We start from the raw sequence: 13,587 nt of genomic DNA, 5'->3' as shown, positions 1-13,587 counted from the left end.
AGTTTATTGCATCTAAACCTTTCTAATTGTTTAAAAAAATGACTCAGGAATTAAGACTTCATTTTAAAAATAAAATATTAGAAACTATTAATTGATCTTGGCAACTAGCAATGTGGATGGCTTTTTTGTTAAAGGAAATCTCCATGCTATATTGCACAGTTAACAGATTCATAGAAAGCATAAAAAAATCAAGTAAAAGGTATTTGAACCTTTAGTTAGGGAGAGAAACAACCAAAAATACTTAGTATCATTTTAAAACAATAACTAATTTAAAACAAAGCAAAGTAGAACAAAACAGAATCTCAGTAACTGAAATGAATCATCAATTTAAGAAAAAAATTGGTATTAATCCCTTTGCTGTTGACTTATCATTTTCAGTCATACAGCAGTGGAATGGGAAAGACAATTGTGTGGGTCCTACCAACTGATTCATAGAAGCATTCATGGAGGTTTGTGATTTGGGATGTGTACTGTGATAAAATATTCCTGAAAACTAAATGTACACAAGATTAACATATTAATGAACATTCAGCTCTTGGAAGGTTGTGGGGCTGGATTCAAGATTCAAACTCCTAATGAAGAACAAAATGGTGATGCTCAACAAACTGGATAAGTGCATTGCTTTCTTTAAAAACTTGGGACGTGGGAATTGCTGGCAAGGGTGGCATTTATTGCAGGTCCCTAATCACCCTTATGGTGGTAGGTCTTCTTGAACTGCTGGAATCTGTTTGTCAAAGATACTCCCATAGTGCTGTTAAACAGGGAGTCCCAGGATTTTGAGCTCATAATAATGAAAAAAAAGTGATACATGTCCAAGTCAGGATGGCCATGTGACTTGGAGGGGAACATTTGTTTTGGTTTTTTTGGGGGGGTGGGGGAAGGGGGGAGGGAAGCAACAATGATTTTGTTTTCTTAGAAATAAATTGGATTGGAGAGAAAGGATGAAAAGACAGGCAGTGAAGAAATTAACTTTTCAAAGCTGTTTAAACTCCAATTATTTAAAAGCGTGTATTTAGTCATTTTACAGTAATAAAGGTATTTTGATATCTCTGTAGCAGTGAGAAGGGACTGCTTGTGTTATATTGCACAAGCTAATAGTTCAGAGCAAATATAATTTGCCTGGAACTGCTGGATTTGAGAGGGTTGGAACTCCACAGTAAGGGAGATTCTCTTTGTAACTCTATCATTAATTTATGTTCCAGTACACCAGCTCTTAAAGCATTGAGTACCTCCTGCCTAATCAGGAAATGATATGGATAATACAGGTGACCCAAACCTCTCTAATGAAGTAGACAAGGACAGAGATGTTGAAACAAATTGAAGAAAATTATTTTATAAATAGCTGTGCTGTAAAACAATAATTATTTTTATAAGTTTGAGGATATATATAATATATATATATCTTATATATATATATAGTGTCTGCCACACTACAATCAGTTGAAAATAAACCAAACCCACTCAAATGTTACACAGGAAAAGCTATTTGTTGTGAAAACATCTATAAAAAGATAGAATGAAAACTTGCAACACCTTCCTTGGGTTTGGCTATGTCAGAGACAACCAAACAAATTTGCCCGGGAAAAGCTCAAGAAAAGCATTTTGAAGTTTCAAATAAACAATTTTCTTCTCCTTCTTCATTTTTGCAAAGTGGTGCAAAAATTTGCAAATAATTCATCATAGGCTCTCTCTGGTTATCATCTGATGCCAAGTCTCATTTCAAAACCTACTGCTCATTTTACTGCTCACTGGGAAAAGGGTAGGGGCAAAAAGGAAAGGGAGCAATTTGATATTTGGAGATTCCCTTTAAATATGGCAATACTAATGCAGTGTTTCTAATAGACAATTACTTTAAAATTAAAGTTCTTTAACCAGATGTATATTATTGCCACTTACTGCAATATTGTTTGACATTTTATTCACAGGCACAACTGTCTCAATGCATAACTCACAGAATAACACTTCATAAAATAAACATGAACAACCAACATGTAAACAGTTAAGTCAGGAATTAATAAAGGAAGTTAATTGCTACTGTTGCTAGTTGGAAACAAAAATCGTAAGCAGTTGTGGGGAGTCCATGCTCAACTGTTACTGTTGCTCCATATGTTTATTGAGTGTTGTTTCAACTCTGGGTAAAAATAAAATACAGAAAATGGATTATACTTGCAGCAATAACATCAAATAAAAACAAAAATCTACAAGCATTTATTTTGTATATAACAGTTGTGTTTTTTTAAATACAAAATTGGGGTGAAGGGGCAAACACAGGAAGTTCAATAATTACTGTGCTGACTGTGATGGGGAGAGTGGTCATAGATCATAGAATCGCTACAGTGCAGAATGAGGCCATTCAGCCCATCAAGTCTGCACCAGCTCTCTGACAGAGTATCTTATCCAAGCCCACCACCCTCAGCTAATCCATCTAACCTACACATCTTTTGACACAAAGGAGCAATTTCGCAAGACCAATCCACCTAACCTGCACACCTTTGGATTTTGGAAGGAAACCGAAGCACCTGGAGAAAACACATGTAGACATGGGGAGAACGTGGAAACTCCACACAGTCACCCAAGGCTGAAATCAAACCCAGGTCCTTGGTGCTGTGAGGCAGCCATGCTAACCACTGTGCCACTATCTTCAACTTCAAATGGCACATTTGATTTTCTCCTCATGCTACAGCAAAATGAGTTTTAAGAACACATATTTATCCTTGCTTTTATAAGGAGCAAATTTATGAAATACAGACTCCTGGTTCTGAGCACCTCAGGAAATTGGGCAAGCCTCATTTTCTCCTAACAGTCCATAGATGTTTGTTGTGCACTTGTGTCTCACCCAATTGACCATTACACATGAATGAACCCAAACAATGAGAGTCTGCGGTTGATAAATGGCATCATAACGGAGTTTGAACTTATACTTAGCTTTGCTAACAAGTGATCACAAATGTGCATCTTGCTGAAGCAGGTTAAGATGGTGGGCCAGAATCCCAACTGTGGGAAAACGGTTCCTGATTATGACGGTGACAGGAGGGTAAGCAAGCAGGAAATGAGATGGACAAAGGTCACATAGATGACGGGTTCATAGAATGTTTTCAGGGTAGTTTCTTAGAACTAGCATGTTCTTGAGCCAACCAGAAAGCAAATGATACTAGACCATATATTGTGCAATGAGATACGGTTAATTGATAACCACATAGTGAAGGCACCACTAGATAGCAGCGATCATATTAATTAATTTTTCATTCAGTTTGAGGGAAATAAGATACTAGTCCAAGACTAGTATTTTAAATTTAAATAAGGGAAATTATGAGGGTTTGAAAGCTAACTAGTGAAAGTAAACTGGAAAATGAGTCTAAGGGAAAAGTCAACAGAGGCACAGTGGCATCATTAAAGGGATATTTTAGAGTACACAGTATATATATATTCCAATGAGAAAGAAAAATTCCAAGGGTGGACCCACCATCAGTAGTTAACTTAAAAAGTTAAAGATATCAAAAACTTCAAGAAAAAGCATGTAACTGTACAAAGATGGATAGTAGGTCAGGAGCTTGGAGAGAATATAAAGAAGAATGAAGAATGACAAAAAGATTGAGGGTGGGTCCTCCCTTGGAACTTCTCAAATTAATTAATATGATCTATGTTAGAACTTCCATATGTATTTAAATAAGTTAACAACATGATCATTGGTCCTACAGCGAGTGAGTTTTGGGAATTGATAATGGAAAATAAGGAACCAAAAGAGGAAATGCTGGAAAATCTCAGCCGGTCTGGCAGCATCTGTAAGGAGAGAAAGGAGCTGACGTTTGAGTCCAGACGACCCTTTGTCAAAGCTGGTCGTCTGGTCTCGAAACGTCAGCTCTTTTCTCTCCTTACAGATGCTGCCAGACTTGCTGAGATTTTCCAGCATTTTCTCTTTTGGTTTCAGATTCCAGCATCCGCAGTAATTTGCTTTTATATGGAAAATAAGGAGATGGCAGATTAATTTTGCATCAGTCTTCACTATAGAGGATACAAGTAACTTCCCAGACATAACTGTAAATCAGGAACTGAAAGGGAGGGAGAAACTCAGCAAAATTACAATCACCAGGGAAGTGGTATTGAGCACATTGTGGGCCGGTAAATCCTTGGGTTCTGATGGACTTTATTCTAGGGTCTTAAAAGTAATATCTAGTGAGATAATTAATGAATTAGCTTTAATTTTCCAAAATTCTCCAAATTCGGGAAAGGTTCTGTTACATTACAAATTACCAAATGCAACTCCTTTATTCAAAAAGGGAGACAGAAAGCAGGCAACTACAGGCTAGTTAGCTTAACATTTGTCACGGGCAATATGTTAGAAATAAGATCTCATAACAAGGCACTTCAAAAAATTCAAGGCAATCAGACAGAATCAATATGGTTTTATGAAAGGGAAATCATGTGTAACCAATTTATTGGAATTCTTTAAAGTAGTAACATGCTGTAGATAAAGAGAACCATAGATGCACTGTACTTGAATTTCCAGAAAACATTTTTTAAGTTGCCATGTCAAAGGTTATTGCAGAAAATAACAGATTGGCATGGATTGAAGATTAGCTAGCTAACAGGGAACACTTGGTATAAAATGTGCCCTTTTCTGATAGGCAAATAATTAGGAAAGCTAACAGAATGTTGCGTTTATTGCAAGGAGAATTGAATACAAAAGTAGGGGGGTTATGCTTCCGTTGTATAGGGCACTGGCACCACATTTGTACAGTATTAGTCTTCTTATTTAAGGAAGGATGTAAATGTGTTAGAAACAGTTCAGAGAAAGTTTGTTGACAAATACCTGGAATGGGTGGAATGTTTTATGAGGCTGGGCTTGTATCCACTGGAATTTAGAAGAATAAGTGATGAATTGATTGAAACCTTTGAGATCCTGAGGGGTCTTGACAGGATGAATGTGGAGAGAGTGTTTAGTATAGTGGGAGAATCTAGAACTAGGGACCACTCATTTATGGCAATGTAATTCACTGGGATTGATTAAATGAAACTGACCTGAGTCTCCCATGCTTTCAGTAACCCACCATTGAATGCTGGTGACTTAAATGTAGCTCATCGTTTCTTTTGACTGGTCATAGGGTCGGGCATCATGAGCAAGGCCCATTTATTTCCCATTCCTAACTGCCCTTGAACCGAGTGGCTTTCTAGGCCATTTCAGGGGAAAATTAAGAGGGCTGTCAAAGGGAAGATTCCACCAGGTGGGATTTGAACCAGTATTAACCTAGGGCCTGGGCTTCTAGTCTGGTGACATCAACACTACATCACCATCTCTTGCTAAACTGACTCACTGTGAGGGCTCTTTTGATTTACAGGAGAGTGACTCAAAGGGAGCTGCCCTACCTTTGGAGACTGTCTGTGTGTACAAATTTGTTAATCTGACACACTGAGGGACGGAGTTTGAGGTTGGAAGGGACTATGCCTAAAGTGTTGGTTCCAAAAATTAACGGGGCAATGCATAGCGTAGGGACAGAGGGACCACTCATTAAAGTGGAATTAAGTATCTGAGTTCCTCAGAGGAGAACACTTCTGAGGCTGCCTTAAAAGAGAGAGGACATTGCCCAATTGGAATAATTCACCCTGTGCTCCTTCATCCTCGAGTGCTGGAAGGGATCAGCACTGCATAGGCATCAGTGCGGGCAGCCCAGTAGCAGAAACTGGAGAGAGCACAACAAGAGGCCAAGCACCAAGGCTGAGGCAGGCTCAGGCCCCTGGTGCACCCGAGAGTTTACAGGAGCACCATGATCTACCTACAAACATCAGAGAGACATTGCTTTAAATATCTACATCTCTTCAGAGATACTCAGAACTGTGCACCCTAATGCAGTAAATTCTGCACAAGTTCCTTACTTTTCTTTACCCCTTCTTTACCCTCTGTTTTTATATTTAACTTGTGTTTGATAATGTGAAAACAACAAAGTATTTGTTCTAAGTGTCTGGTATTTCTTTACTCCTCATGATAATTTCTTCTATCTCTGTCTCTAAGGGACCAATGTTGTTCGTATTAGCTGCTCTTCATTTTTATAAATTTGTGAAAACTCTTGTATTTTTTATACCTGGCAAATTTACTCTCATATTCATTAAAAAAAAACTCAACTTTTGAAATGGGCGCACACTACAAAAATATTTTTAAATTATTGACTCAACTGCAGAACACACGTAAAAGTGCAAAAATATGTATTCTTCCCAAACACTATCATGGGAATTTATCAAATTGAGACAACTGAATAAACTTCAAAGAGTGTAGTTGATCATGCAAACCAGATGCTATCCTTGCACTGTGCTAGTTTTGTTTCAGTGCCCTGGATTAGGACTGAACCTATCCTGTTCTGTATTGTTGAATACACTGCGAGCAATAATTGTCAATGGTTCCATATGCTTCAGTGAGGTTCCAAAGGCTACCGAATTATGTGAAACTACACTTTGCAAAAATCACTATATTTAGAGGAAGAGGGAAAGAGTTGAAAAAAATTATAACCTTGGTTCAAGATGTTCAGAATTTGCAAATTCTATTTTACTTGAAGATTGGATGTAACAATGCAAACATAGTTGAGCATGGTTCATCAACATTTGTTTCTATCCACCAACAAATGAAAGACTTGATGAATCACTGCTGCATTTATCATGTTGAGGCTTTGCTACTACAATCTGCTCGACTATTTTGCATTCTTTAGTGTAAACATATTGAATAGATTTTTCTCAACAGTTTGAAGAGAAGTGAAGGAATCATCTCGTTTTCTGAGGTAAAGGGTGATCATTGGTTGAAACAAAAAAATGGGTGGGGATGATTGGATCCAAAAATCATCCAAGAAGTTTGTGTTGACAAGTTCAGAAACATACGAGAACAGATTACTGTGCAGCACAACAAAACACAGACTGAACAAAATGCAAGGTAGAACTGGACAGCCATAACCACAAAACACCACACCATGGCTTATTCAATCATAATGTTATCCTTACTCCTGTTCCCCTGAAGGCTCTTCAGATTCAATCGACAGCCTGTTAGGTCTATGGACATGAAAATTCAAAACAAAAGAAAACAATAAACAAGATTAGTATGTGACACTACAGTTCAATTAACCAAATTGAGTAATTGTGAAACAGAGTATACAATAAGTGTCTACTAGATAGAATCAAACAACATAAATTAATACAATTTAATGCATATTATCATATCAACCAATCAAATATAAAGATGTGTAATGCCTTTCCTTTAAAGGTATTGGCAATAAAGTTGGACTTAGTGGTAATGTCACTGGACTAGTGATCCAGAAATCCAAGGTAATGCTCTGGGGGCATAGGTTCAAATCTCATCGTGGCAGCCGGTGGAATTTAAATTCTGTTAATAAATCTGGAAGTGAAAGATAGTCTCAATAATCATGGCCATGAAATTGTCATCGATTGTGCAAAATCCCATCTGGTTCACTAAGGTCCTTTAGAAAAGGAAATTCACCATCCTTACTTGGTCGTCCAAATATGTGACTACAGGACCATTTAACGGCTCTCCAAAAAGACCTGGGAAGCATTGTGTTCAAGGACAATTAGAGATGGGCAACAAATGTTGGCCTTGCCTTTGATGTCCACATCCCATGAAATAATAAATGAAGGTCAGAGTGAAAAAATAATGGGGGCGATTCTCTGACATAGCCGCACTCTTAGCAGATCTTGCCGATGCCGGAGAATAGCATGCGAGCGTATAAAACCCAATTTGCGCCTGGCGCCAGTTTGCAATTCTTCTGGCCCCTTTCTAATGGCGCAAACTGGTTCACACCCAGAAAGAGCGAGAGGCTGATTAGCATGAGATTGACTGCATTTCAATCTCATTAGCGAGTTTGGCATGTGATCCAGCCCCCGCTTCCAAGGCACCCACCTCTCTGGCAAGATGCCACATGGCGTGAATCACTACTGCTCCTATAAAGTGTGGTTCAGGCACAACAGTTGCGAGGGAGAGCGAGTACCACTGTGCACCAACCTCCAGGGTACAAGTGAGTGGCTTAGCTGTGGCATGGGGTGAGCCAGGTGGTTTGGGGTCATGTGGTGAGCATTCTCCCTGCTTGCTGAGGTGTGCAAGAGGTCGAGGTCAAATCGCACCAACTTCTCAGCCTCCACCGCCACCTCTTAGCTGGGAAGGCTCCATGGTTTACCACAGACATCCCATTCCAGGCCCCACTAACAGTCATAAGCATCTAGCAGCTGTCGCCCCAATCAAGGGAGCTCGGCAGGTGTTAACACAGCTCTGCACACTGCAGGAACTCTGTGGTGCTCCCTACAATGGCCACCCATCGCATAGAAGTCAGGGGCACCTCCCCACCATCTGTCTGACCTGGACGCTGCGTCTGGGAGCCAGTTTGCACCAAACGTTCAGGTGGGTGCACGCAGGTGTAATCTGCAAGGGTTCCTCATCAAGGACCTTCCCACAGCCACCCTTATGCTCAATGTGAGTGCCAGAGTGCTGAGCCCAGTCTGCGTCATGCTGACACGACAGGCCCATGATAACGGTAGCACAGTGGTTAGCACTGCTGCTTCACAGCTCCAGGGTCCCGGGTTCAATTCCCGGCTCGGGTCACTGTGTGGAGTTTGCACATTCTCCTCGTGTCTGCGTGGGTTTCCTCCGGGTGCTCCGGTTTCCTCCCACAGTCCAAAGATGTGCGGGTTAGGTTGATGGGCCAGGTTAAAAATTGCCCCTTCGAGTCCTGAGAAGTGTAGGTTAGAGGGATTAGCGGGTAAATATGTGGGGATAGGGCCTGGGTGGGATTGTGGTCGGTGCAGACTCGATGGGCCGAATGGCCTCCTTCTGCACTGTAGGGTTTCTATGATTCTATGATTCTATATCAGAGGTCCATATCTAGGAGAGCAGCTCTGTGTTGCACATCAGCAACCACACAACTACACTGGGGGTGCAGAAGGTATCGTGCCACATCAGGTGAAGGGAGGGTGCAGCTGTGTGGAGCATGACTGGCAACCATAGAGGACATGGACAGTTCCCGTGGCCGCTGAGGTGATGATGTGGCAACAGTCAGCATCCGATCGAAGTGGCAAATGGCACCGGGATGCCAGGGGCCCAGATGGATAACGTTACGAACTTTCTCTCCCTCCCCCACACCCCCCATCCCAGAGCAAACATGAATTTCGCTATCGAGCCAGCAGAATTGGCAGTGATAGTCATTGCTCCTGCTCCAGTGAACAGATGTTGTCACCTGTGGCAAGACCAACCCAGGCCAGAGGCTGCACCAGGACATCAGGGGGCTGCTGGTCTGGGTTAAGACCTGGCCAAACATCGGCCTGAGCAGAAGGGCAGAAGGAGACCCCCGGCTGTATAGGACACACATGTCCTGCAATGAGCTGCCGGACGTCTTGTGCAGCTGAAGGCTCTGCATTAGTGCAGAGACAGTAAGACACCTGTGCCATTTCCTCACGGACCATTTCATGAATACCTGCTCCCAGAGCAACAGCCCTGAACATCTACGTCATCGGGTCATTCCAGGGCTCGAGTGGGGACCAGTGTGGCATTTTGCTGTAATCAGCCCACAGGTACATCTGGGAGGTAACAGATGCCCTTTACACCCGGGAGGACAGCACATCCATGTTGATCTGGGACAGGCCCAACAAGATGCCTGGGCTGAACGCTTCGCCAACATCGCCAGGTACTTGGGGGCCATAGATGTCACGCACATCATACTGCGGGCCCCATTGAGTCAGGAGTGTCCTTTAGCAACATGATTGGATTCCACTCCCTGAACATGCAGACAGTGTACAACCACCTCATTAATATCCTGGATATTCCATCCCAGGGAACATGCATGGCAGCTACACCCTGGGGCACTCTGACATCCCCGGGGTCTTCAAGGACCACCCCAAATTTCCAGGATGGCTCATGGGGAACAAGGGCTACCCACTGTGGTCTTGGCTGATGATGCCAGTGCAGAGATGTGAGACCAAAGTGGAGACCCATGATAATAAGGCCCATACTGCCATTCGGTCTGTCATCGGGCAGTGTATCAGCCTGCTGAAGATGCGGTTCCACTGTCTAGACCACTCTGGCAGGGCCCTGCACTACAACCCCCGAGGGTCTCCTGCATTGTGGAAGTCTGCCATGCACTCCATAACCTGGCACATCAGTAGGGTGTCAGAGAGATTTTGAGGAGGATTTATTTATTTAGTCACAAGGAGGCTTACATTAACACTGCTAATGAAGTTACTGTGAAAATCCCCTAGTCGCCACACTCCAGTGCCTGTTTGGGTACACTAAGGAAGAATTTAGCATGACCAATGCACCTAACCAGCATGTCTTTCAGACAGTGGGAGGAAACTGGTGCATCCGGAGGAAACCCATGCAGACATGGGGAGAACGTGCAGACTCTGCACAGACAATGACCCAAGCCGGGAATCGAAACTGGGTCCCTGGCACTGAGAGGCAGCAGTGCTAACCATTGTGCCTCCGTGCCACCCATGCTGAGTGGTCGGGTGCCGGATGGCCGTGAGGAGTCAGGGAGTGGGTTGAGGGGGACATTTGAGGTGCGACAGATGGGACTGATGCCAGGAAGACTCAGGTGGACACTCCCCCTTACAACCCGAATAAGGTCATTCATTTTCTTCCGGCATTGGGTGCTGGTCCGTGCGTCATGCCACAGGCATTGACTGCCGCGGCTACTGCCTCCCAGACTATGTTGGAGTCCCTGTTCCTCAGCCGTCTTCCATTCCGAGGGTACAGAGTGGCCTGCCTCTCCTCCATGATGTCCAACAGCCATCAGAGGCCTCCCTTACTAAACCGTGGGGTTGGTCTGCGCGGTGCTATCTACCTGGCACGAATGGCTGTGAGCACAGCTGAAGCACTTAAATGCAGCTCCCCCTTGTTAATGGAGCACAGCTGTGGCCCCTTTGGGCGTGTCACATGTCTGGAGGCACGATAACAGCATCTTTCATGTGGAGGCTCTTTCAATGCACTAAGTGTTGGTGGATCACGGTGTGGAGCATGTCGAAGAGATTGGTGTGGATCACTCCATTATTCTCACCGTTATGACACTTATAACATCTTTTGGGAGAATTCTGCCCAATATTTTGGCATTTATTAAACACTGATGGAGAAGATCCTGAGGGACAGGATATGAGAGCATTTAGGGAGGTTTAGTATGCTCAAGAATACTCAGCATGGCTTTGTCAAGGGCAGATCGTGCCTTACGAGCCTGGTGGAGTTCTTCGAAAATGTGACTAAATACATTGACAAAGGGAAGGCGGTAGATGTGGTTTATATGGATTTTAGCAAGGCGTTCGATAAGGTCCCCCATGCAAGGCTTCTAGAAAAAGTGAGAGGGCATGGGATCCAAGGGGCTGCTGCCCTGTGGATCCAGAACTGGCTTGCCCAAAGGAGGCAGAGAGTGGGTATAGATGGGTCTTTTTCTAAATGGAGGTCGGTCACCAGTGGTGTGCCCCAGGGATCTGTTCTGGGACCCTTGCTGTTTGTCATTTTCATAAATGACCTGGATGAGGAAGCGGAGGGATGGGTTGGTAAGTTTGCCAACGACACGAAGGTTGGTGGGGTTGTGGATAGTCTGGAGGGATGTCAGAAGTTACAAAGGGACATAGATAGGATGCAACACTCGGCAGAGAAGTGGCAGATGGACTTCAACCCAGATAAATGCATAGTGGTCCATTTTGGCAGGTCAAATGGGATGAAGGAGTACAATATAAAGGGAAAGACTCTTAGTACTGTAGAGGATCAGAAGGACCTTGGGGACCGGGTCCATAGGAATCTAAAATCAGCCCTGCAGGTGGAGGAGGTGGTTAAGAAGGCGTATGGTGTGCTGGCCTTTATCAAACGAGGGATTGAGTTTAGGAGTCCAGGGATAATGATGCAGCTATATAAGACCCTTGTCAGACCCCACTTGGAGTACTGTGCGCAGTTCTGGTCGCCTCACTATAGGAAGGATGTGGAAAAGATTGAAAGGGTGCAGAGGAGATTTACAAGGATGTTGCCTGGATTGAGCGGCATGCCTTATGAGGATAGGCTGAGGGAGCTCGGTCTTTTCTTCTTGGAGAGACGAAGGATGAGAGGAGACCTAATAGAGGTGTATAACATGTTGAGAGGCATAGATCGGGTGGACTCTCAGAGGCTTTTTCCCAGGGTGGAAATGTCTGCTACGAGAGGACACAGGTTTAAGGTGCTGGGGGGTAGGTACAGGGGAGATGTTAGGGGTACGTTTTTCACACAGAGGGTGGTGGGCGAGTGGAATCGGCTGCCGTCAGTGGTGGTGGAGGTGAACTCAATAGGGTCTTTTAAGAGACTCCTGGATGAGTACATGGAGCTTAATAGGATGGAGGGTTATAGGTAGGTCTAGAAGGTAGGGATGTGTTCGGCACAACTTGTGGGCTGAAGGGCCTGTTTGTGCTGTAGTTTTTCTATGTTCTACTATTTCACAACTAAGGTATTTGAGACTCAAGTGTGCACAGGAAACACCAATGGAATTTAAATAGCTAAAACTGCACAGCCTGCTGACCAGGCATAGCTTAGCGCTAAAGGCATTGATTAACAGGGTTATCTGGAATTCTCTGGGTCGACGTTGAGCCTCCCAGCCTCAGTGATAATTCTATCTAGGCTAGTTAGGCAATAATCAGGTGTGTTTTAGACTTGCTTAGCATAGGATTCTACCAAAGGATTGTTACCAAACTTTCATTGCCACAGCACGGTGACAGTGGTTAGCATTGCTGCCTCACAGCTCCAGGGACCTGGGTTCGATTCCCGGCTTGAGTCAGTGTGTGTGGAGTTTGTACATTCTCCCCGTGTCTATGTGGGTTTCCTCTGGGTGCTCTGGTTTCCTCCCACAGTCCAAAGATGTGCGGGTTAGGTGCATTGGCCATGCTAAATTGCCCCTTAGTATCCCGGGATGCATAGGTTAGACGGATTAGAGGGGTAAACATGTGATTTTGCGGGGATAGGACCGAGGCGGGATTGTTGTCGGTGCAGACTCGATGGGCCGAATGGCCTCTTTCTGCACTGTAGGGATTCTATGATAACACCTTGATGCTATCTTGATCTCTAGGATTCCTATTACTTCTCCTGTTCCCTCCAAACGGCTAATTTTATTTAGATAACCGACAGATCAGATTTGAGCATGAGCTAGGTTTACATGAGATACCAGAGGCTTCTCCTGAACAGCATCATTTATTACAAAATACAATAATGCTACCTTCTGACCTTGGAGCATGGGCATGCACAAGACCATCTCCCAGTAAGTGGTGGTTCCTTAGTCCGGGGGTGGTAGCTAGTTTCTGCCTCTGCAACCCAGATATAAGCACTGAATTCTAGATTGGAGGTATTCCTACTTGCTAAAGGTAACACTTCTGTTGTTGTCAAGAGTCTCATGAACTTCCTCACCATATGCTGGACAGATCCCAGGTGCTGGAAATACCTGTCTGCAATGTATCAGCAACCTTGATGTTCTAATCATTCCAGCACAGTGCCAAGTATCACACTTTGTTTTTTACATACTGCTTAATCTGGTTTATCATGGGCTTTGACAAATTTAACCTGCTGTGAGAGTGAATTCTTTGGCAGAGTGTTTAAAAACA

At 43.5% G+C, this 13,587-nt stretch overlaps 1 protein-coding gene across 4 annotated transcripts in view; it reads right to left on the bottom strand.

Annotated features, from left to right (window-relative positions):
- Positions 1-1,645: 1,645 nt before the first annotated feature.
- Positions 1,646-13,587, bottom strand: part of LOC144494920 (protein prune homolog 2-like) — a 421,892-nt gene continuing 409,950 nt past the window's right edge. For 3 of the 4 annotated variants that reach the window (XM_078214519.1, XM_078214522.1, XM_078214523.1), the window contains 2 exons: positions 6,982-7,029; positions 1,646-2,131 (listed from right to left, as the gene is read on the bottom strand). In XM_078214519.1, coding sequence (XP_078070645.1) covers positions 2,092-2,131; positions 6,982-7,029 — 88 coding nt within the window. In that variant the 3' untranslated portion in view covers positions 1,646-2,091. The remainder of the gene's footprint in view (positions 2,132-6,981; positions 7,030-13,587) is intronic. The other variant, XM_078214521.1, reaches the window with a different exon arrangement.

Source organism: Mustelus asterias, chromosome 6, assembly GCF_964213995.1.
Source record: "Mustelus asterias chromosome 6, sMusAst1.hap1.1, whole genome shotgun sequence".
Taxonomy (NCBI): Eukaryota; Metazoa; Chordata; class Chondrichthyes; order Carcharhiniformes; family Triakidae; genus Mustelus; species Mustelus asterias.
The sequence above is the reverse complement of the archived record's forward strand: the minus strand, read 5'-3'. Positions and strand labels throughout refer to the sequence as shown.